General features: G+C 44.3%; 1 protein-coding gene across 4 annotated transcripts; it reads left to right on the top strand.

Annotated features, from left to right (window-relative positions):
• Positions 1–77: 77 nt before the first annotated feature.
• LOC120456728 (thyroid receptor-interacting protein 11) lies at positions 78–23,167 on the top strand. 4 transcript variants are annotated; one of them, XM_039643711.2, is made up of 7 exons: positions 78–629; positions 695–787; positions 16,000–18,878; positions 19,517–19,680; positions 19,744–19,947; positions 22,103–22,378; positions 22,440–23,167. In XM_039643711.2, the coding sequence occupies exons 1-7, from the start codon at positions 396–398 to the stop codon at positions 22,790–22,792; spliced, it is 4,203 nt and encodes a 1,400-aa protein (XP_039499645.1). In that variant the 5' UTR covers positions 78–395; the 3' UTR covers positions 22,793–23,167. The 4 variants fall into 4 exon arrangements, with proteins under 4 accessions (XP_039499645.1, XP_039499646.1, XP_039499647.1 ...); XM_039643712.2 differs by having other exon boundaries at positions 79–629; positions 16,003–18,878; XM_039643713.2 differs by having other exon boundaries at positions 79–629; positions 16,006–18,878.
• The last annotated feature ends 24 nt before the right edge of the window (positions 23,168–23,191 follow it).

The following is a 23,191-nucleotide window of genomic DNA, read 5'->3' on the forward strand; positions in this document are numbered from 1 at the left end:
CCAGTCTGCCTATCGCTAATCGATAGCTGACCAAAAACAATAACAATAACAAAATCAGCTGACGATAGGACGTCGGATATCGATACCATATCACAAAATAATAATAAAAATAAGAATAAATAACAGAAATAATACTACTAGAACACAAACAAAACCCTACAAAGCTTGCACATTCTTGATCAAAACAAACAACCAAATTGAATTTCAATTGTAGAACGAAGTATAGAAATCAGCTTGAGTTTGTGCCACTGCCACGCAAAAAAAAAAGTATCGTTTCCAAATAACTAAGCAAACTTCATCCGAAGTTCGCGATTAGCTAGCCAAAAACGGAGTGATCTCGACGAGCAGAGCCACGCCCCCCATCCACCCACGCTGCCCAGAAGAGAGCAGCGAAGATGTCGTGGCTGAACAGCAGTCTCAGCCAGCTGAAGGGCCAACTAACCAATCTGGCCCAGGAAGTTCTGGCCGAAACGGCAGGACCCGGCGACTTGGAGTATGAGGGACATCGAGCAGGCGGTGCTAGCGCCCAAGAGGCCGAGCAGCAGGCTAAGACAGCCCTGGAACTGCTGGCGGATACCCAGGAGCAAAAGGAGCAGCTGGATAGGCGTTGCGAGGAGAAGGATCGTGAGGTAACGCCAACTCATAGGCACTTTTGCGGCTTCTGCACTAATGGCCACCCGATTCCCCTTTTCAGATTGCCGCCCTGCGCCGGGAACTGGCCAAAAGCAAGCAGAAACAGGAATCCAAACTGGCAGCCAGCACATCAGCTTCGCGGGAACCGCATTTGGTAAGTGATGTTTGATCCGTGGGACCTGCAGCTGGCCCCCACATGGCCATGCCACAATGCCACATCCGGTGCCCAGTCCATCTTCCAGGAAACATTGCACTCCAGGGTGGAGTGGTGTTTGCCCGGCTTTATCTTTCAAATAAGCGATAAGCCCAGCTCTCGCTCTCTCTGTTTCACTTTTGGCCACATATCCCTGAATTAATATTTAAACTGCGATAAGCTAGGAGTCGGCACTACCCTAGTTTTATCTGCGATTCTCGATTTTACCTGATGCCACATTGTGTCGTCCACAGAGAAAGAAAAATAGAAGCAATGTTATATGGTAACTTTACTTGGCATGTTTACAAACTAGTTTTCATCTTTAAATCGTTTTATGTTAAAGGTGTTCCACATACGACAAGTCCTCGATTGCAATGTTACTGGCTTAAGCTTCAGTTTTCGCTAGCTAATGCTTACACTAAGCTCAATTTATTTACTCTCTAAATAAATATATATTTCTACTGATTTTACATTTGGTATCCATTTACCTTTTTTCGCGTGCATCCAGCGCATCCATTAGAAAACGAAATTATGAAACTTCTATTTGATTTCACATTCAGTGGTATTTGGTGCCTTCTATTTACCTGGCTGACTGTCATAAATCCCTGGACTCCTTTTCGATTACCCCATATGCCTGTTGGCCTTATCTGGGCGTGCTGTTAACCCTATCGCTGCCCTCCATTCGTCAACTGCTTGTTCAATTTACCGAATTATTTCTGATTAGGCAAGTTTCTATACTATACTATACTATTCTATACAGCGCAACCCCAAGTGCTGAAACTGCAGTGTTACGGGGTTTGGTATCACCTATGGGCTGGAGATCTATCTAAAGCACAACTGTACCTGAGATAGAAAAAAATAAGTTCTTATCTCTCATAGTCGCTTAAATATACAAAAAGCGCGCTTTGAACCCTGTTGAACTGGTTTAAAAATAATACATGTCCTGCATACAGAAATACAGGAGATTGTAACAAGAGTCCAACATTACCTATTTTTATGAACGATTAAATTAATTCATGTTTATTAAACGTGCTCTTTTGATTTGCCTAATTGTATGTGCTCTAAATCTGCATTTTGTTTGCAGCTTAAATTGGTAAATTGATCTTACTAGTTTAGGCCATCATTACTCATGTTTTATATTGGTTTTCTATTAGCTAATCGATTATGTAAAAATGAGAGTTCCTATCAAATATACGGAACATAAATTATAAGGCAAAATTGCATCATTTAGTATTCATAGATAAACCGTATATACTCTTCTCTTATCGCAACTGAACAGTAGGCGATTGGAAAATCGATATGGAAATCTGATATATTTTTCATCGTCGATTTTGATCTGTTTTAGTGTCCTTTTAATTACATTTTTATATATGGTTTCTCAAGTCTTCTATTTGTAATCTGCATCTTCTTGTGTTAGCTATGATTTCGATGGCTTGAAAGTTCTTTCTTTTTGTTTTCTATATTTATGGGTATATGTTTTCCCAGATTTTTGATATCTCGCATGTACTATCAATCGCTATCTTTTGGATCGATAGTTGGGTCACCATATTGTTTTGCATAATTGCGCCAGGCGAGCGGCGATAAGTGTGCCCTCATCCCCATTCCCATTTTTCACATCCCTCATGACCCACCTCCACCTCCACTACCTCCACCTCCACCACTACTACTGCTACTCCTCCTCCTCCTCCTCCGTAGATATGGCAATCTGCTCCTGCCAACCATTATCATCCCCATTAGGCGGGCATTTGGGACATCTGCATGGCATGGCACCATGCTCGGGTTATCTTATCCGGGCCAAGCTGGCCAGGATCGAGGGGTTGGTTGGCTCGATTCGCTGGATCCGGGGGCCTATAAAAGCCCGGTTCACCTGCTGGCTGGCATTCATTCGGTTCCGTGTGATCGATTCACGTAGGCCCGCATAAAGTGTTAATTCCTACTCAGTTTCATTCTTGTGCTCAGTTTTGGCCTGAAAAACTACAAAAAAAAAAGAAAAACGCAATACAAATGCGATTTGCATTTGAAAATCGTGTGACAGTTTTTCCCAAAAAGAGGGTCAATTTTTCTTAACATTTTTTTTTTTTGTTTGTTCTTTGCATTCATTTTTTATTGCCGGAAGTCCCGCGACGACTGCATTTTTTTTTTTCGTGTGTGTTCTGGTGTGTACTTTTTCGCTATTTATTCTGGGTGAGTTGAAACTTCCATAGATGGTGTGTAGTTTTTTGTGTTCATTTTCATATGCAACAGGCAAATTAGTCTAATTGTCAAATTTCAAAGCGCAATGATTTGGTGATTTTCGCTGAGGAATTAAAACCCAAAAACCCTCGACACGCACTTGGCGTTGATAATGAGCTACAAAAATTGGGCTAAATGCCAAATTAGGGGAGATATTTTCACAAAAGTCCATTGTTCAAAAGACAGTTTATTTAGGCAAACATGTTTGTCGAAATATTTGAGTTTTTGTATTCATTGTATAAATACATATATTACAAATATGAGACCTTTATTGCCATTTAAGCTTTCACATCTTAGCTTCAACCAAATATCGAGCAACAGATGGCGCCACTCAATGGCAACGAGCACCGGAAACGCGCAGTGTTTTTGAAATTGTACCTATACGTTTTGAATTCACTGCATATATATTTTCCTTACTCAGTTTTCCGTATTTATGTATATCGAATGTTGCGCTCCATGTGCACAGTAATCGTAATTATCGTACATATCATAGAACTCCTCTGCTGATGGCGTTCATCTTGCACAGATTTCATTAGAGCGGAAATGCTGATTGGCCGCTTGGTTGGCTCACCTGCCTGGGTCAGTGGGTGGTGGGGGATGTTCAGGTGGTCCGTTGGGCAGTTGCTCCATTTTTTTTTCTATATTACATATATTTGATTTTGGACACGTCAACCGTCAAGAGCCAGAGCGAAACCGAAACCGAATCGAGTTCCATTTGATAAACGCGGTTTGTTACGCTCGGCCAAACTGTGTCAAATGTGTCCCAGCTGCACTTGTTACTACCTCAGTTTACCTGAAAAGCCCCCTTGCCGCCATCCTCCACATTCTACTTAATAATCGGGCGACTGTGGGCGTCATTTCCCCATTTCCCCATTGGCCACGGATCGCGAGTGCTCCGTGTCCGATATGTCATCATTCTAAACGTTTTCATTCCTACTTCGCCCTACCCCTTCCCCTTCAAAATCCCCTCAAATTCGAAATGGCATGTTTTGCATTGGGGTCCAGAATCAAATAATTGGTGGAGCTGTGTAGCTTCCTGATAGCTAATGAGTTGCATTCATCCCAAAAAAGCGAATATTTCCAGATAAAATGCATACCATTGCCTTGCAATTGATTTAAATGATTACTCTTTAGTTTATATTCATTTTTTAAAGGCATAAATGCTTTAGATTACCTCTATGTGTAGCGCAAGTGATCCACATATTATTTAGAGCCGAACGAGCCACAATTGGTGGAATATGGCATGATTCCGATTGGGGTTCGAAACAAAGATGAAGCTTAAAGATTATACATATATTAGGATATATGATACGCAACATCTCTGAACCTATTAAAATCGAATTTACCATTGCTAGGGTAACTCTTTGTCCGTAGAAATCCACTGAAATTTGTCATATTTTTTTGAAAAATGTGTTTAATAAGCGGTAGTAACTATTGTTTAAAGTTGTGCTTGTGGTCAGCGAAATCATTCAGCTATGATGCTGATGCTGATGCTGATGATGATGATGATGATAATGCAATCATCCAGTGTTGTTGTATTCAAGCACGAATGAGAATGACATTTTGTTTTGTTGGTTTTTCGTCTCAACGGAGTGGAGACGGCATTTTTGTGCCGTTGCTGTCGTCGCCCAGCCACCCAGTCACCCACCAAACCATCCCAAACCACCCACCAACCACCAACCACCGCATTCGACTCCAGTTTCTAGCAACTGACCCACGGCCAATGGGATGTCAAACGTTGCATGTCGCTAAGTGCAGTTGCAGTTGCAGTTTAAGTCGCTGCTGCGTTGTTGTTGTTGTTGTTGCTATTGCTGTTGCTGTTGCTGTCAGTGGAGACCTGCAATTATTTAATAACATTTGTTGTTGCTGATGACTGACATTGTTCGGCTGCCCGTGGGTTCCTATAAACAATCAACGAAGCGAGCGGCCAATTTTCACTAACTGCCACCAACAACTTCGAAAAACTCCAACTCCAACGGCAACGGCAAAACGTGGAAAATGGAAAATGAGCTAGAAAATGAGGTGGTCTTTTAAGCACCGCAGCTGAAAATGCTCTCTCCGCATCTTGGCTATCAATTGAAAAGTAATTTAGAGTGTGCTTATTCTATTATTATTATTTCTATCAAGAAGAAATCAGTCTAAATCGAAAAACAGTGTGTTCCCACTATCATATCACCCATTATTCTGATAGAGGGAATACCTTCTGAAAGAGTATAATAATACGAACAATGCGGGGGTCTGGTACGCAGCAAAAGTCTTGGTCCAAATCAATTTGCTGCCTGTGAATGGGGACTTTAGTTTCAGCTTCCAACTCATTCTCGTTCTCAGTCACTTCCACTTCCACATCGAAATCCACATCCACATATCCACAAACCACGTCCATTTCCGTTTCCATTTAGCTTCGCGTGCTTCTAACGAGCCGAGTCAGTTTTTGAGGCCTAAACGTTGTTGCTGTTGCTGTCGAGGGGGGTTGCTGCTGCTACAGCTGCTATTCATTTGCCAGAGTTGCCATGGCCACCAGTGAGTTGCTCAATTGGCGTGGCGTTTAACCTTCGCCTGTAATTGCATGTGCTTGGAACCACCTCCTGAGATCTCAGTCATCAGATGCACATGCAGAACTGTGGCGCTGGGCACAGGGGTGCTCCTCCAGGGGTGTTGTATAATGGGGAAAGGATTGATGGAAAAAAAAACCCCTGACAGGGTTTCCATCACCATGTAGCAAGCTTGTTCCAAGGCATATCCTTATTTAACCATTTCAACTGTGATATTTGTCATACGTAAAGCACTTTAAATGAAACTTGGGGATACATATGGAATGCAGATAGATCTCCATACTGAAACAACCAAATCCCCTTAGTTCCTGCCAACGCCTATGCCCTGAAGCTCAGTTATCGAAATTGGCCAAAATGCATTTGTCACGCAAGCTACTCGCTCGCAAATCGCCATGTTCTGGCAGATTTGTGGCATTCTTTTGGCTGATTTATATCGAGGATTGACGGATTGTCCGATTGACGGATTGCCTGATTGCCGGATTGGCGATGGCCTCGTACTCGCATTGTCTGAGGCTAAAGAAATACTTTAGCTCTATTCACATAACCTTCCTCTGGGCCACGTTGACAAAACGCTGCTAGCTGCTGGCTGGTGGCTCTGGGTCAGGTGTATATGGCTACGTTTCCCCCCACCTCCCCCATTTTTTTTTTAGCAATTACAATTACCACCACACCCCCCTGGTCCACAAAAACAGAGCCCATTTGAATCCGCAGTGAAAAATCTGGCTGAGTGGCGAACAAATGCTAATAAGCATTAAATTATGAAAAGATTTTTCGTTTGCAGGCCAGTCGGGCCGTAAATGACGAAATTTAAGCATCCATATATTTATGGCCCAGAGTTTTTGCACTGGAAAACTACTGTGGCAATCGAAAGGGGGTCGCGGAAATGTGGAAAAGTGGCAAAAATGGAAGGGGGCTGCGCTGCGTTTCGGCGATTTTTATTGGCAAGTCGCGCTGTTGCATAAACACTGGCGACTGGCGACTGGCGACCAACGAACGACGACGACGCCAAAATGGAAATATGTTCACCTGTACGCCAAGGCAGAAGCCACAAAATGCAGCAACAACAAAGTGTATAAATTTCAAACCACGAAACTAAAAACTGCTAACTAAAAAACGAGCACAAAAAAAAAACAACAAAAAAACAGAAAGAAAATTAAAATAACTAACAAAAAACCAAAAACAAGAAGAAAAAAAAAAACTAAAAACTAGAACGCCCAAATGGCCCAAAGTCCATAAAATAGTCGAACAAATTGAGCGAACGAAGGCAGCGATTTCCCCGCCACTCTTGGCATTTTCCAATTAGCCATTTTCCATTTTCCATTTCCACAGCCGACTTTTCCAACAGGCCCCAAAAATGTCAAAGAAACTAAACTTCATTTAAAAGGCTTTCGTTTATTTGAAGGTTGCAGAAGGCTGAGGAAGTCTGTAGTTTCTCTCATAAATATAATTTGCAATTGTCTTTCAAAACCACTGTATTAAAATGTATTTTAATATTACATATTTTATCTTACTAGTTATCTTAGTTTTTACAAATAATTTTGTAAATTTTTTGTAATTTTAACTAAGCTTCCATTCCACTTCAAAATTGCGTTCCAAATTATTTATTCAAACACATTTTGGGTAATTTTCCAACTACGATAAGCATTAATTTTCCTAAAAAACCTACTGTGTTTGCTCTTGCTTAAATGGAAATGGGACTTGTTTGCGTACAAGAAAAGTAATTTTCCTATTTGCATTTTCACTTAGTTATCGTTACAGGGATCTTGTTTGGCTCAAAACGAGAACAATTGCATCGTAGCAACAAAAAATTAGATGCTCGAATTTTATTTATGATCTATAAAATCTAAAATTTAAAAAGGAATGAGTGAAGCCCGTGAATAATTTGAAAATATCTATACAATATCTTGTGGAGAAGTGATCGAAAGTTTGTTATAACAACAAGATATATCTGACGATGGTCCGAGCTCCTAATCGGAACTACGATCTCTTCTTGAACTCCAGTTGCTCGCAACTATATCTGTATCTTCAGTCTCAACTCCATCTTTGAGTGTAGCCGTGTGTATGTATATATATACCATATATTCGCGTCTATGGTAGAGGTGTGCATCTTTGCATCTTAAATGGAACGGTAACGAAGTGAACCGCCTGTGCGACCGAATTGAAGCGCGTTATTTGAATTTGATTTCTTGTTTTGTCTGAATTTTAACAGCAACGTGTTAAATGAATGCCAACACAAGAAACAGCCGGCGGTTCGGTCTTCATCTTCATCTCCATCTCTATCTATCTATCTCTATGTCCATTTCCATTTCGAACGTATCCGTTGCCAGGTAACTAGTATCTACCCATCCGGAGATACTCGCACCTAGCCGAACGTCGATTGCCGATCTCCAAGTGCTATGTATGTGGCATTCTCTGCCCATTTACCACGTTCTTCAGCAACTTCTTAGCCGATCTCGATCCCGATCCCGATCTCGATACGATCCCATCCGATTCGATCCGATCCGATCCGAGCTGCTCCAGATCGAGTTGGTTGGGCGACGTCAGAGCTTGGTGCTGTCGTCATCGATCCGTCTATGAATCGCATCCGTATCCGCCATTCGGCATCCACATCTGGGTCTCCAGCCGCATCTTTCTCTATGCCTCCGTCGGTGACCGCTTTCTTAAACTTATGCACGTAGCGCCTTTTGTGTTGCGCTGGTACCGTGTTTTCCACATATTGATCGAACGTGTGCAAATAAAATACAATTTAAATATTTATTATCTTTGCAGTTCGTTAGCATCTTGTATCTTGTATCTGCTTAAGGCAGCTTTTCAGTTGAGAATCGATATGCTATGTTTCTATGTGCACAGATCGTTTTCAATTATGTAGCAGAGTGTATCTTGTATCTTTACATGTTATATCCTTGTATCTTGTATCATTGCATGTTGTATTCTTACATTAGTTAGCTCTGCCCATACATTGTATTATCTATTAATAATAGCATCTTGTCTAATTATAAGACTAAAGTTCCCTTGATATAAGGACATTCCCACCCCCTTCAGTTACGCCCCTGTTCTGGCTGCGTTTGTGTGGCCTCAATACGTAGTGCTCTCTATTATTTCCGCCCTATAAATGGGCTTCTCTGCGACATATTGCCCCTCTAAAATACGAAAAGATTCGAAGATGCAACTGAATTCGATGCGAGAAGAATTTATTATACAATCGATTCCAAAAATTGGCGCCACAAAGACGCTGACTTTTGAGAGGTGTGAAGAGGTGGTGGTGTGAGGAGGGGGTCACTGTAAAGGGGCGGGGGTACTGTACTTAACGCATGTTAACGCCACTGTTAACTTGCACGCCCGATTGATATGGACGTGGAACAAGGAAGCTAAGTACAAGGGTCCCCCCTTTGAGCGATTCGCTTTGCACTCGCAACCGAACGAAATGCATTTGAAAAGCGTACACCAATGTGTGTGTGCGAGTGTGTGTTGCTGTGTGTGTTCGAGTGTGTGTTGGTGCTGCGCATTGTTGTGCTGTTGTTACAGTTGCTTTTTTTCCCTCCCATTGCTGATAAAAGAAAAGCCCCCAAAACTAATTAACGCCTGCAACGTGTTTGCTGCCAGTATATAATGGCATATATCTACATTTGCTACATATATGTATGTGCATACATACATATATCACCGAGCATTGATAGTGTGCCACCTCGCGTCCCCTTCCCCTCGTAACCCCCTTTCCTGGCCGAACCAAAAAGGTGCGAAAGAGATGGCCTCTATGGGGCTCGGGGTCTAGACGGCTGTGTGTGCTGTGTGTATTTCTACCTTCATGGGTTGACTGTATTTTTATCTGCTAATTAAACACAGACGCTCGATTGCGCCAGTAACAAATACTGAAACAGAAACTGAAACAGAAACAGAAACACTGAAAACAGCAACTGAAACAGAAACAGAACAGTAACAACAGCCCGCTTAAAGTCAACGACGTGGCCATATGGAACCACTAGAACCCCCCCTCTCCATATACCATATAATATCATATTATATCATATACCGTATGCCATATACCATATACCATATATACCAAACGATATAGCCGAAAAATTGTGCTTGGAATTGTGCTGGCACAGCCAAAAGATAAAACTACATGCGTCGGGTGTCGTTTTTCTACATCACTTGGGAAAGCGAGGAAACTCTACCGGTTATCTGGATGGCACGTAATGTTAATGTTAATGTTAATGTCTATGTAGCCAGCATTTTGTCGCATCCTGCCGTCCCTTTCTAAGCCAAACCTTTTTTCCAACGGCGATATCGGGCTTATTTGTTTTCTTTTAACAACTTGCTATCTCCGCGCTCTCCCAAAAGGAACAGAAATGGGGGGCAACTTAGGAGACCCCAACGAATACAGTGGAGTGTCTTGAGCTGGGAAATATTTTCATACTTTACAGATGCAAATACTCCTCTATTATGGAATTTAGAACCGAGTTCAAAACTATGTGATGCAAATACTTTTTCCTTACTTAGAGTAAGAATAGCGGTTTCATAAGTGCAGAGTTAAAAGGTCGTTATAGAGTTGTCCGACCGTAGGTGTACTCCACCGGCGGTGCAGCGTCGGCAGAGGGGCGGTAGGACGGTGGGGGGCGGGGCGGCACCGGCGGTACAGACGACTGAGGCGACCGGAGAGCGGACAGCAGAGAGCATACAACACAGAGCGCTGAGAACAAACAAAATGAGCAAAATAAGCAAATAAAGCCGTCTCCAGCGGTACAACAACAATAGCGACAACTACACCATCGCACACACACTAACACACACACATTAACAATTCTTTAAACAACAAAAAAAAGAAAGAAAAAAAAAACGAAAGAAAATAAATAAAAACAACAACAAACGTCGCTTAATTTCAAGTTAAATAGCCGACGCGCATTATTTGAGTTTTGAAATGGAGAGCAAGTCGAAGTTGCTGGCTGGCTACGTGTGCATATCGCCATACACACACATACATATGTACATACATACATATGAGTATATCCAAATCCATGTACGAGAATACCCATTTACCCACCATCCAACCCACCGAGTGAGGTTATGTACGGCTGCCATGATAAATGTCTTTCCATTTTATCCATTAACCCCGTCGGTGCTATCTCCCCACCCAGATCGGGCTTTATCTCTGTTTCTATACCTTTCACATGAATCAGAGTTATGAATCACAGTCGCGTTGGGTGGGGCTTATCTACAGAGGGGTCATGTCCTTTGAACTTTATACTATTTTGGAAATGGGAACCTAGCTAACCAAACTCAACAACGTGTTGCTGTTACCACACAGTTTTGAATTATATGAAGTGGTATCTGTAATGTCATGGTTACCAAGTCATAAAAATATAATTCAAACGCGAAAACGTCTATCATATAATGATGTGAAACTCTAACATGACGTGCTGTAATTTGATATGCTGGCAATATGTTTTTGATGGCTCTCAGATAATAAAATTGATATTAAAGCAATATAACGAGTGTAGTTCTATATAATATTTATATTAGTCTAGCTATGAACATAGAGAATCCTTTATATCAAAAATCAGTTATCAGTTAAGAGAACTAGAACTTCAAACTGTTTTAATAGTTCCCACTTCACTTGAGTTCGTTAGCTCGTTCGAAGGTATGATGATCCTTGTTCGCGCCATGTGGCCTCTCTTTCGCTCGCTCCCTCGCCGCCTGCCGTCTGCCATCTCGCTCCGCCGTCGATGGCGCTTCGTGCCGGGCTTCGTGTGTTCGGCTAGCTGACTTCGGCTCTGGCTTCGTGTGCGGCTTCGGCTGCAGTTCCGTCGCATGCGATCGCCGGTCGCTATTTCCCGCGGCGCACTGCACGCAGCGATCACTCGTCGATCGTTCGCTCGGCGGATCGGACGTACCGGTATTATCGCTCCTCCGCCGCCGCCGCCTCGGTCGCAGTCGCTGTTCGCGTCGGTGTGGCGTTGCCACCCCCTCGAAACCGAAAGCCCATTATAAAGTTTGAAGTAAACATACATATCCTAAAAACATAACTAAGTTTTTCCTATCGTTGCCTTAAAATTGCATCGCCTAATTAAGTGAAAAGTTAATTTACATTTGACTCTTGTTTTTTTCTATTTTTTTTTTTTGCGGACAAAATCGTTTACTATTTTTTTTGATTTGTTTTTGCTTGTGAAGTACGGAACGGAATAGCTGAATGAACAAATTGATACTGAAAATATTGAGAAAAGCGGAAAATAATTTCAAGGCAGAAATTACTGCCCAGCTGCCAAATCGAAATTGAAAATCGCCGCTCAGCTGACGAGTAAAAAACTGTAAGTTGTTGCTAAATGTAATTGTTGCCGTCAGTTAATAATGCCCATTAACTTCGGGGGCCAGCCGGGTGCTTCAGGGGGTCAGGGTGGGAGGCCACAGAGAGAGAGAGAGGCAGAGTGAGAGAGAGGGAGACGGGGCTAGGCGTAGAGTGACTTGGCTTAAACTTGAGCTAACTTGAGTTATTCCTCGCCTTTTTAGCCACATCTCGCGCTTTTTTTTTTCGTTTAAGCCCGCCTTGACTTTCGACTTTTGTCGCATCTTGACATCTCCTCTTATTAACTATGTAATTTCCTCTTGGTTTTTATTGCACTGCATACACTAAATTATTGTGTTTATTATTACTCATTTGCCCGAACTCAAATTGCGAAAACATGGCGAAAAATAAAGTGTTTCAAAGTGTGAAATGTAGAGTGGCATTTAAATACAGAATTATTTTGTACAACTCTATTCCACTATGAAAACGTTTAATTTCCCATACGAACAGCTCTGTTTAGATTGAATTATTTCTTCAGTGAAGGATTAATAAATCTGTCAAAAAAGTTTCTCTACTTCCCCAAGATTGTTAAGTCTGTATTTCGAACTTGGTTATAAATCTTCTTGGCTAAAACACCATAAATTGTCTAGCACCGCTACATACATGTACTTTGTGAAACCACTTGAGATTGTGTCATCACGAGAAGAGCACGTTTTCGTAGAGTCATCAATGCAGCATGATATACACTACAGTCTGGCCAAAATCGAATTCGAATTGGAACGGAATGGGGATTGGAATTCCGCAGATAAGCATTTGAAACTTTCCATGGGTTTCCGTATCAAGGTGGAGCAGCCTAATTGAGTTAGTTCTTATCGTCATTGTTTCGGCCATCTAATAATTTGTCACTTTCGATTATGTTGCTATCAGGCAGTCACAAAAGATATCATTTCTCCATTACCCTATCAAAATGGCAGTAATTTCATTCATTTAATTTGCTCAATTCAAAGCAGACGGTATTAGTTCTGTAATCTAATAGTCCCTTGTTCAGTGACTCTTAGAGTTTTGAATAGCGAAGAACCTAGCTCAGCATTGTTTCCAGTGATTTGAGTGATTTGTGGGACCCTCGAAAATCTGCGATTTGCTGACACAGAATTCCCGGTATCGCCGCCAGTGTTTGAATTTCGCTGCAAAATGACGAGAGCACAGAAATGAACACCACAAACCGAAATGCACATATCCACAAATCCAGAAATCCACAAATGGCCCAAAACTGGAGCACATTCTGATAAGCTCCGTTTCGAATCCAAATTCCGAATCCCCCGGCTCGGATTGCGGGATCCTAGACGAGAATCAGGAGTGGAAGTAACATACTGCTGCAATCGGATCGTATACTCGCATATATGTACATAATTGATTCGGAGGGCCGTTCCCTCGGGGGAAAATAAAGCACGCCACCCTTTCGCGGCAATCGGTTAATGTTTATTTATAAACAAAGTACGAAATCCCACTGTCAGGAGAATGGGGAGAACTGCGGATATCTTGGTGGCATGGCATGGCCCCGATAAGATAAGGAATCGCTGGGCTCTGGCAGCAGACGTCAGTGGGGTGGCATGACTAAAGCGAAAGCGATTCAAATTAATATTGATCGAGCAATACTCCGCGCACATTTGTTTACACTTCCCGGTAATTGCACACTTTTCGCCTTTGCCATGCACATGTACACAAATACTCTTCCTTCAGCAAACCTGACTCGAAAAACTAGAAAGTCATAGAGTAGTGTGCAGTGTTATCAAGTTCAATTGCAAGGAAATATTCAGGGGGAATCGAGTTCTTTAGAGCACCCGGTGAAATTGGGTTTTTAAAAAAGCTATTTTAAAGCGCTAGTTTAATACTTGGGTTTTTGACAATAATGGTTTATTTCTTAGAAGTTCCATTTCAAGAGAACTTTCACCGTAAATATTACAAGGTTAAAATAGTCATACAATCATCAGATATACATTTAGCTTTAAATAGGACTTTGCTGTACACTTAAGCTTAGATTGGCGCTATCGAATTTCATTTTTTTTTTTTCATTGCGTGACACATTTGTGTGCTATTTTATTTGGAAAATATGAATTGCGAAACTATTTCTTGCTAACTTCCGGTTGCTATGCGAAGCATACCGCTCCCTTCGAGAAACCCCGAGAAAGCGGGAGAAAAGCAGAGAAACCCCAAGAAAGCCCGAACATCGTCGACAACCTGTTGCTTAAGCCTTGTGAAAACACCACCATTTTATCTTATCGCATCGGGAATTTTCGGTGGGTTCGCTCTCGTTTTTTATGGCCTACACTCAGTGCGTTTGTCTCTGCGCGACCATATATATTTCTATACGACCTGCCCATATAGGCGTCCAGATTATATATGATATCATATCGTATCATTTGTGTGGCACGACACGAATCGATGATCGATTGCATTGTGGATGGATCGTCGAGATCGGTGGCACAAATGCTGCCTTTAAGATCGCGGTTGCGACGAGCGTGAATAATATCTCCAATATTTGTTAACAAAACACAAGTGTTATTTCACACCCAAACTACAGGGCAGCCATGTTCTCCGTTCTCAATTCTTCACTCTCCATTCTCGATTCTCTGTTCTCGATTCTCCGCAGACTGTTCATGTTGATAACCCAGTTTGCACAAGTGTCTTTTCGGCGTTTTCGATACCCTAACCGGGCCGAGAGGGTATAATTACACACCCATGAAGTGGAAGCGGAATGCCGGCCGAGCAAACAAACGCGGATCGGCGGCTATATAAGTGGATATATATACACACAGGCACAGGCATATGTATATCACAAGTCCGAGTTTCGAGTCGAGTTCCGAGTGTGGGAATGGTATTTCTGGTAGTGTTTCCTCTCAGGACTGCTTGGCTTTGTTTACTCTTTAATAATATTTGAAGGAAGTTAGGTATATTCGCTCTGGCATCAATCACTTTAATCAGCATATTAAACCCCATATTAAGATAAAGAGATGTTACTAAAATATTCATTTCCCAAGGATGGTTATCAGCTAAATTCAGATAGTAGTACTACAGTACAGTAGATACTACAGTATATGGTAATACCAAGTTAGTTTATACCTAGTTAATACCTGTTGCTTTTTTTTTGTTTTTTTTTTTTTTAGTAATTTGTTCGTATCTCTTATCTCAGCACTCATTAGTAGCAGTTATATTGGTTATCATTAGCGAAACTGTATGCCAAATCACTAAGCCTATTCAAATGCCTGGCAAAGGCGAACCATTGTGATTCATCGCCGTAAAAGCAGAGAGATGTGTGCATAGACACATGCATGCCGTTTGAGGTAATTTTAATTAGCTTGCCATATTTTTTATTTTATTTTCAAATATTTATTTCGTGGCCCGTTTCCCGTTGCTCGTCGTCGTTGTTAATTTTATTTAACCCATTTTTTGTTATTTTTTTTTTTTTTTACGACCGCTGCCATTTTGTTGGCGCCCGCTAAGCGGTCTCGTCATGGGTTTTATGGGGATTTCGTTGCTGGGACCTTATCGCAGTCGCCACCGACAGCGACGCAGGCAGCGACGGCGGCAGAGGGCAGCCATCTTTGCTCAACTCATCCATAAACTCATTAACGCGCGCATGTCTCACGCGCTGCCTTTTTTGCCGGCGGTACTTGCACCTGTCGTCCCACCTCCACCTCCAACACCCACTGCCCCCTCTCCGCCTCCTCCATTAGCGTCTGCCAATTGACCTGGTTTGCTAATGAGCCAACGGGGGGAGTGGAGCTGGGTGGCTGCGGGTGACCAAGTCGGCGACGCATGCGCAACAGGTGCCAGAAGATTGCGATTGGCGGCTAGGATATAACGAGCTATGTGCTGTGCCAATCAGCCAGCCAATTGAAAATCAGCTATTTTAGTAGCTATTCAATAAGATATGTAGTAATTTGCATTACCTTCCAAAACTTGCAAGCATTTCAGAAAGATTTATGAATCCCCTTTTTTTGTAACTAGTTAACTATCTGAGACTAAAACTTATAACAAAATTACCTTAATTTAGTTGCGACACTAGTTAATATGTGTGTTTTCCCCACTTCCCTCTTTTTCTCGCACAACAGCAGAATGAGGAGCCCAATGTGGAGGACAGCTGGTGCTGGGAGCCCGATGGAGGCGACGAGAAGGGTGCCACAGGCGCAGGATCAGGCGATGCGGCGACGAAAGACAAGGAGTCCGGCCTCGTGGACATCGCACTGGGAAACAACGATGTGGTGCGGCTGAACGAACGCATTGCGGAGCTGGAGCAGCTCAATGCACAGCTGAATGCCTCGCTGGAGGAGCTGGACTCGCAGCATGAGCTGGCCATGCAGGATGTGCTGGAGCACAAGACGCAGCTGGCGGGTCAGGTGGCGAATCTCAAGCAGTTGCAGGCGGATCGCCTGGTGGAGCACGAACTGGCCAATGCCAGGCAGCAAAAGCAGTTGGACGAACTGCGGCAGACGTCCTCAGTCGCCAAGGAGCAGCAGGAGGAGCTGCAGCGGAGGGTGGAGCAGCAGGAGGCTGAGCTAAACGAGATGCGAGAGCTGCTAGACAAACGTCGCCAGGACACCGCCGAGCTCATCGAACGCGTACGCCTGGCGGAAACGGAGCGCGAACGGCTGCTCAAGGATCTGGAGGAATCTCGGCAAGCCAAGGAGAAAAAGACCTCGGAGTCGTCATCGAACAGCTCCTCCACGGGCAAGCACAGCGAGGATGAGTTCATTGTGGTGCGCCAGGCAGATGCCACGGGCTCTGGCTCCGCTTCCGGCTCAGATCGCGATCCAGATGCCGATGTCACGTCACCGCCCTCCAAGGAGAAGCTGCGCGATCGTCTCGTCTCCCTAGAATCACAAATCTCGGAGCTGACACTCACCAATACCCAACTGCAGGATGCTCAGCTGGAGAAGCAGCTGAGCATCAACTTGCTGGGTGAACAGCTTGTCGAATTGGAGAAGCGCTTGCGCCTCAGCGAGGCGGAGAAGGAGCAGCTTCAGCTGGACTTGCAGCTGCGCCTGCAGCAACTGACCGTACAGAATCAGGAGCTGAAGCTCCACGCGGAGGCTGAGCAGGAGGGTCACGCCCAGGATCTGGAGGAGCAACTGGGCGCTCTGCGCGAGGATAACCAACGTCTGCGCCAGGAACTGACTACCAGCATAGCACAGGCCAAGTTCCGACAGGCCATTGCCGAGGAGAAGCAGGAGATTACGGATCTGGACGACGCCGACACCGAGTACGGCACCTTCGAGCTGGACAAGCTGCGTGATCTGCTTCAGGCCGAGATGGAGGATCGTCTGGCCAGCTCGTTTCCGCAGCAGAAGCTGGAGCGAGCCTGGAACTCGCTTAAGGATCGCTGGCACCGACTGGAGCTGTTGGAGCAGCGACTGGAGGATGTACAGAACCAGCAGCTGGTCAGCGAGCACGAGAAGAAGACCCTCGAGGCGGACATCTCGCAGTATATCCTGCAGTGCGATGAGCTGATGAAGAACAATGAGCTGCTGCTCAACGAACTGGACAAATACAAGCGCAACAAGCTGGAAACCATTGAGGAGCATCACGAGGAGACGATTGTCCAGCTGGAGGCCCAGTTGGAGGAGGCCAGACAGAAGTTGGAGGCTTCTCTGTCCAGCCAACAGCTGATGGAAACAAAACTGAAATCCAGTCCAGAAAAATCTCCTGTGGATAGCGAGTTGCTGGCCAAACTCGAGCAGAAGGACCAGGAATACTTGCTGTTGCAGGAGCAGTTGACCACCGCCAACACGGAACTGGACAATAGAACCAAACTGCTGGAGAAGAATGCAGAACAGCTGACCAAACAGCAGCAGCAAAACGCGTCAGATCAAAAGAAATTGGAAGAACTTTCGCACCTGCGGGAAACATTGCAACGCAAGGAAGTGGATCTTAAGGAGCTGGAGGAGCAATTAACCTCGGTTAGGCAGGATCTAGATGAGAAATCCGTTCAGCTGAAGATCAGTCAGGATCAGCACAAAATCCAGGTAACCAATCTCCAAAATCAGCTGCAAGCCGATCAGGAGAAGCTAAGAGAACTGCTCCAGCTGCAGGACAAACTGGAGCAGCAAAAGGAGCTCATGGAAGTCGACCAGAATCAACAGATCACCATGATCAAGAAGGAGCTGGCCGAGATGACCAATCAATTGAGTGAGTGCCAGGAGAGGCTAACAGTCAAGGAAGCTCAGCTGGCGGAGATCCAACGGCAGTTGCGAGAAGTTAACGAGGAAAGGACAACGTTGCAGGAGCAACTCCTTAACAAGGAGCAGGAATCTGGCAAGAACTCCGATCAGGCAAGCCGACTTCACGAGCTTGAGGATCAGCTGCTGGCCAAGGAGCAGCAAATCCAGCTAGACCAAGCTGAACTGGAAAAATTACACGAGGCACTTCGGGCAAATGAAGAGCAACTCCTGGCCAAGGAGGAGCAGCTTCAGGCCAAGGAATCCCAAATCCAGACCCTAGAATCACAACTACAGGGCCAGCAAGCTGCCGATGAGAGCCAGCAACTCCAGCAGACCATCGATGGCTTGGCGCAGGAGAAGAACGAGCTGATCAAGGTGCTGCAGCAAAAGCACCAGGAGAACACGCAGTACTATGCGGAAATCCAGCGACTGCAGCCCTTCGAGCAGCAGCTGAAGGAGCTGGCCAAGGAGCGCGAGAAGCTGCAGGATCAGGTTGGCTTCCTCAAGGAGAAGTCCGACATACTCACCACGAACCTGCTGACGGAACAGACTAACCAACGACTGCTGCAGCAACAGCAGGCGGAATCCCAGGAGCAGCAGACCAGCGCGTTGCGGGATCTGGAGCGTCTGCGTGCCCATCTCCTGGAGATCGAGGAGTTGCACACCCAGGAAACCGTGGAGCTGCAGCGCGATCTGGACGAGTCGCGCTCCCGCCAAGCGATCCTCGAGCAGCAGGTGTCCAAGTCCAGTACGGCGTACACATCAGCCAGGTAGGAAACAAGCACACGTTACAGCCGGGGGGTCACCTTGGTTGCCTTGGTGATGATTGGCTGATATATTCGTCACACCGGCGATAAGCGATCGAAGCTGGCTAATTGCATTCGCCACATGTTCCCACACGATTCCACTTCCAATTCCAATTGCCATTGCCATTTCACCCACTGCATCCCACCGCCGCCGGCGGAATCGGACCATGCAAATTGCCATCCATATTTCCGCATACCTGGCAGCTCGTCTTATCGCCAGCTGGCAAATCAATTTCGAGCTGCTTGGATATCGTCACATGGAAGCTCTTGCATAAGAGTCCTTTTCTGCTCTGGGCTTCACTCCAGTGGCTAATTGAGAAGGGAGAAGGGCGTTTTTAATAATTCATTTATTTCGAAGTTTAGATTTTGCGAACTCGATTACTTTATTGAGAACTGGCTGTGTGTTATTAAACTAATTAGATGAATGCATTCGCAATTTAATAGAACTGTGCTTGGGAAAAGCGTAGATTGCAATTTGGATGTGAAAGTAAATGCAATTTATTAAGTTACTTGAAAAAATGCAAAAACATATCTAAAATTCCAATTAGCACTTCTTCGAATTTCCCTCATTACTTATCTTCTTTTTTAATTATCCCCCGCAGCATCCGTGCGAATCAGCAGGCGGAGACGCTGCAGGCGCAGCACGCCCTGCTCCAGCAGCAGCGGGATGAGCTGTTGGCCAAACTGGGCCAGTACGAGGATCGGGAGCTGAAGCAGCAGGCGGCGCTGACCAATCTGCAGTGCGCCCTGGAGCAGTTCCAAAACGGTAAGAGCACACATACATTTAAAGCACATATTCGGTGAAGACTAATCCGGGCTGCTATTCCAGACAAGGATCACGACATCGAAATGGCCACGCAGAGGATACGCCGCGAGATGCAGACCCAGTTGGACCGGCAGGGTCAGCTCCAGCTGGAGATGAGCGGCCTGCAGCAACAGCTGGCGGAGGCCAATCAGGGATTGCGAGCTGCCGCCCGGCTCTCGGATCAACTGGAGGCTGGACAGCAGACGATCGCCGTGCTGCGGGATGAAGGTGAGTGCCAGCGGAGCAGCTGGTGGTTGTGGGACTCCCCACTGTGTGCTTACGCATCCCCGATCGATTTGACTAACCCAAAAACCTGTTGAAGCACCTCCGGGATTCCCGGCATGTTCTTAACCCACACGGTGTTGCACCTAATCGAAATTATACCCACTAAGTCACGCATAAAACTGGGAAACAGCGTTTAGAAAATACTGCAAATTATTTACGTTTTGGAATGAGAGAGAAAGTATGCCAGTGTGTGTTTTTGCTAAAGGAAAGTAATAGTAATTATTGTTAAGATTGAAAAAAAAAAAAAACAGAGAAAAGTGTCACCTCACACGATTCTCAAAGGTAAATATCAGCTGGTAATTCTGGGAGCTAAGCCTAAATATGAAACACTCGGAATTTCAGTTGGTATCGACTTTTTTGAATTGCATTTGATCACCATAAGCGCAACCAACCGAAACCAAACACCACAAAAAACAATCAACATAAATTTGAATATAAATAACCACACAGAAAAGTACCACAAAAATACAAAAAAAAAAAAGAAAAAAGAAGGGAACTCAATAAAAATGTAAACTCGTTAGATCGCACCTACGGCACGTGGCAAATGAAAATCTGTATTGGCTGTTAACTGCTCACCTCACCACAGGTAAACCAAACTAATTTGTCCGCTTTTGCGTCCGTCAAAAACTGCTGAAGTAAACCAAACCTGCAAAAAAGTAATACTCCCCAAAAGTAGTCACTTTTAGTAACCCATTAATGTTGCACCATCAAAACCACACGCAAAAACCGGGGAGTACAGCCAGAAGTACACTGAAAACAAACCCAACTAGGCGCCTTTGATGTTGTGAACTAATTAGAACCTATTTTGTGTATCCTTAAGTTCGAGTATCTGTGATTTGTATCTTTAGATCTTCATGTTGTTTTTATGTTGAGCAAAACACGCTTGAAAATGTGTCAGAAAAATACAAAATCAATTAAGTGCTTGAATAGCTATTTATTTAGTAATTTGTATTTATCTGAACACGTGCATTTTTGAAACCGCACTTTAAAGTAGAGTATTTGAAGCTTTAACCCCTTGTTGCCCCACCCTTAATTACTGAAACCCGTATTTGTTGTTGACCGCTGCTTACTTTTAATGTATCTTTGGCACCTATTATTATTTGACTTATTTTGATTATAATTTAATTATGATTGTGTACAAGCTATGAATATGAGCGTTTTGAACACAATACACAACCAGGGACAAGAAACTCTGTACTCTATAAACCGTATAAACCGTAAACCGTACCATCCGTTATCCGTAATTCGTAACCCGTAATCCGTACCAAAAAAAAAAGAAAAAAAAAGAAAATAATACAAAAACCAGTACCAATTGTATCTGCAGCATTGAATAATCTCAATTTGTAAATGTGAGCGGTTTGAGCCATTTGACGCACTCACTTTGCAATTGGAGATTGCTCGAGACTGCGGCATATGCCACATTATTATGTACACACCTTATGTATAGCCTATATATATATATCTACCGCCTTTACCTAATCTGCATGTCTGCATTTTGCATATATGTATATATATAAATATATATTTATATATCTCTGTACGTATCTATCCCTATGCCTCTAAATATCGTTTGGATATGCTGTCTGATCTGTTTCCGTTGTCGTATCCCCTTGTTCTCTCTCCCTTTTTTTTAGTTTGTTATTTTGATTTTTTTTTTTTTTTGTGTATCTTTAAATTTGCATTTGAGCGAACTTGCCCCGTCTGCGTTCCGAAACCTAGCCAGCTGAGAGCAGAATCAATCACCACCACTGACCAATAGGCTCTAGGCGAGCCATCGGAGCAGAGCAATCCAACGAGTAGGGAACCATTGCCGCGACGCAGTGAAGGATCGCCTGTACGAAGGAGCAGCGTCTGTACGGTTGAGTATTACATCAGGTACTGGTGTGCCTTAAATCCAACAACCAGTACTTATGTCATACTACGCCGTGCACGGATCGCACTAACCGCATGACCAAAAACCACGCGCGCGCTTCTCCAGCACACGGATGTGCCTTCCTCCGAGTTCCACTCACTTGCCCATGCCTCTTCAATTCAACATCCTTTTGCCCAATTCCGGTTACTAATCCTGCACCATATTTTCTCCCTTTCTCGTGCCCAGTGGAGAGCCTGAAGGAGGCGAATGGCCAGCTGGAGCAGCGGCTCAGCAGCAGCGAGAGCAGCCAGACGGACAAGATTGACAAGAGCCTGATCAAGAGTCTGCTCATCGGCTATGTGGTCAGTGGACATGCAGGGGATAAGCAACAGGTGCTGCGCATGATCTCCTCTGTGCTGGACTTCAATGCCCAGGAGGCGGACAAGGTGGGACTCAATAAGCAGCAAAGCAGCTGGCTGGGCGCCATTCTCGGTGGAGGTACCGCCCCAGCTGCGGGAGCAGGTAAGCCACCAGTTCGAGTTAAGCGTCAAGTCCGTATCTGAAATCCGTATTTATCCAACAGGATCTTCGCGTGGCAATGAAAACCTGGTGCAGGCCTTCGTTCAATTCCTGGAGCAGGAGTCACAGCCACAGGCGCAATCGCGACCCACGCTCCTGAGCATGACGGGTCAGATGGATGGAGCCACATCACCCGGTGCCATCGCCACCGCCACCTCCACGTCTGCCACCTCAGCCCATCTTCCGCCGGCAGCACCATTTGCAACGGCGACACCAGCAGAAGGTCAGCAGGATCCTGCGGCTCCAGGCACACTGCCAGTGGGTGGCTCACCACAGTCGCTGGCCATGGGCTCCAACGAATTTGCGCCCACACGCAACTCCAGCTCGATATTGAAAGACATCCTCAGCGACTCCTGATTGTTGTAGAATAGTCGCCTCTTTATGTTGTCGCGTGTTTTTTTATTGAATAATTTTAGCATATTTTAATCCAACTTGTAAACGTGCAATCGTCGCCCGTATTCGCTAATGTATGTCCCGCATATATCTGGCTATATATATATATATATATTTAATTATATATATACCCCAAACTGTACAATGTCTGTGTGTGTATATGTGCAACGCTAGCAACTTGTAAATATGTAATATGCAATTTGAACTTGTCGAGAGCAGCAGCCAAAGTAAAACCCAATGGTTTTGGCCCGTTTTGCTTGCCTGTGACACGCCTTCACAGCGGCCTTCCTAATGAGTAGGCGCCAAATAATAAAAATAATTAACTAATTAAACTATAAATTGGTATTTGAAGTTTTCACTTGG

Source organism: Drosophila santomea, chromosome X, assembly GCF_016746245.2.
Source record: "Drosophila santomea strain STO CAGO 1482 chromosome X, Prin_Dsan_1.1, whole genome shotgun sequence".
Taxonomy (NCBI): Eukaryota; Metazoa; Arthropoda; class Insecta; order Diptera; family Drosophilidae; genus Drosophila; species Drosophila santomea.

Coding starts and splice junctions, on each gene's coding strand:
- LOC120456728 (XM_039643711.2), top strand. CDS start 396: ATGTCGTGGCTGAACAGCAGTCTCAGCCAGCTGAAGGGCCAACTAACC. Junction 18,879..19,516: donor ACGGCGTACACATCAGCCAG/GTAGGAAACAAG, acceptor TATCCCCCGCAG/CATCCGTGCGAATCAGCAGG. Junction 22,379..22,439: donor CGCCCCAGCTGCGGGAGCAG/GTAAGCCACCAG, acceptor TTTATCCAACAG/GATCTTCGCGTGGCAATGAA.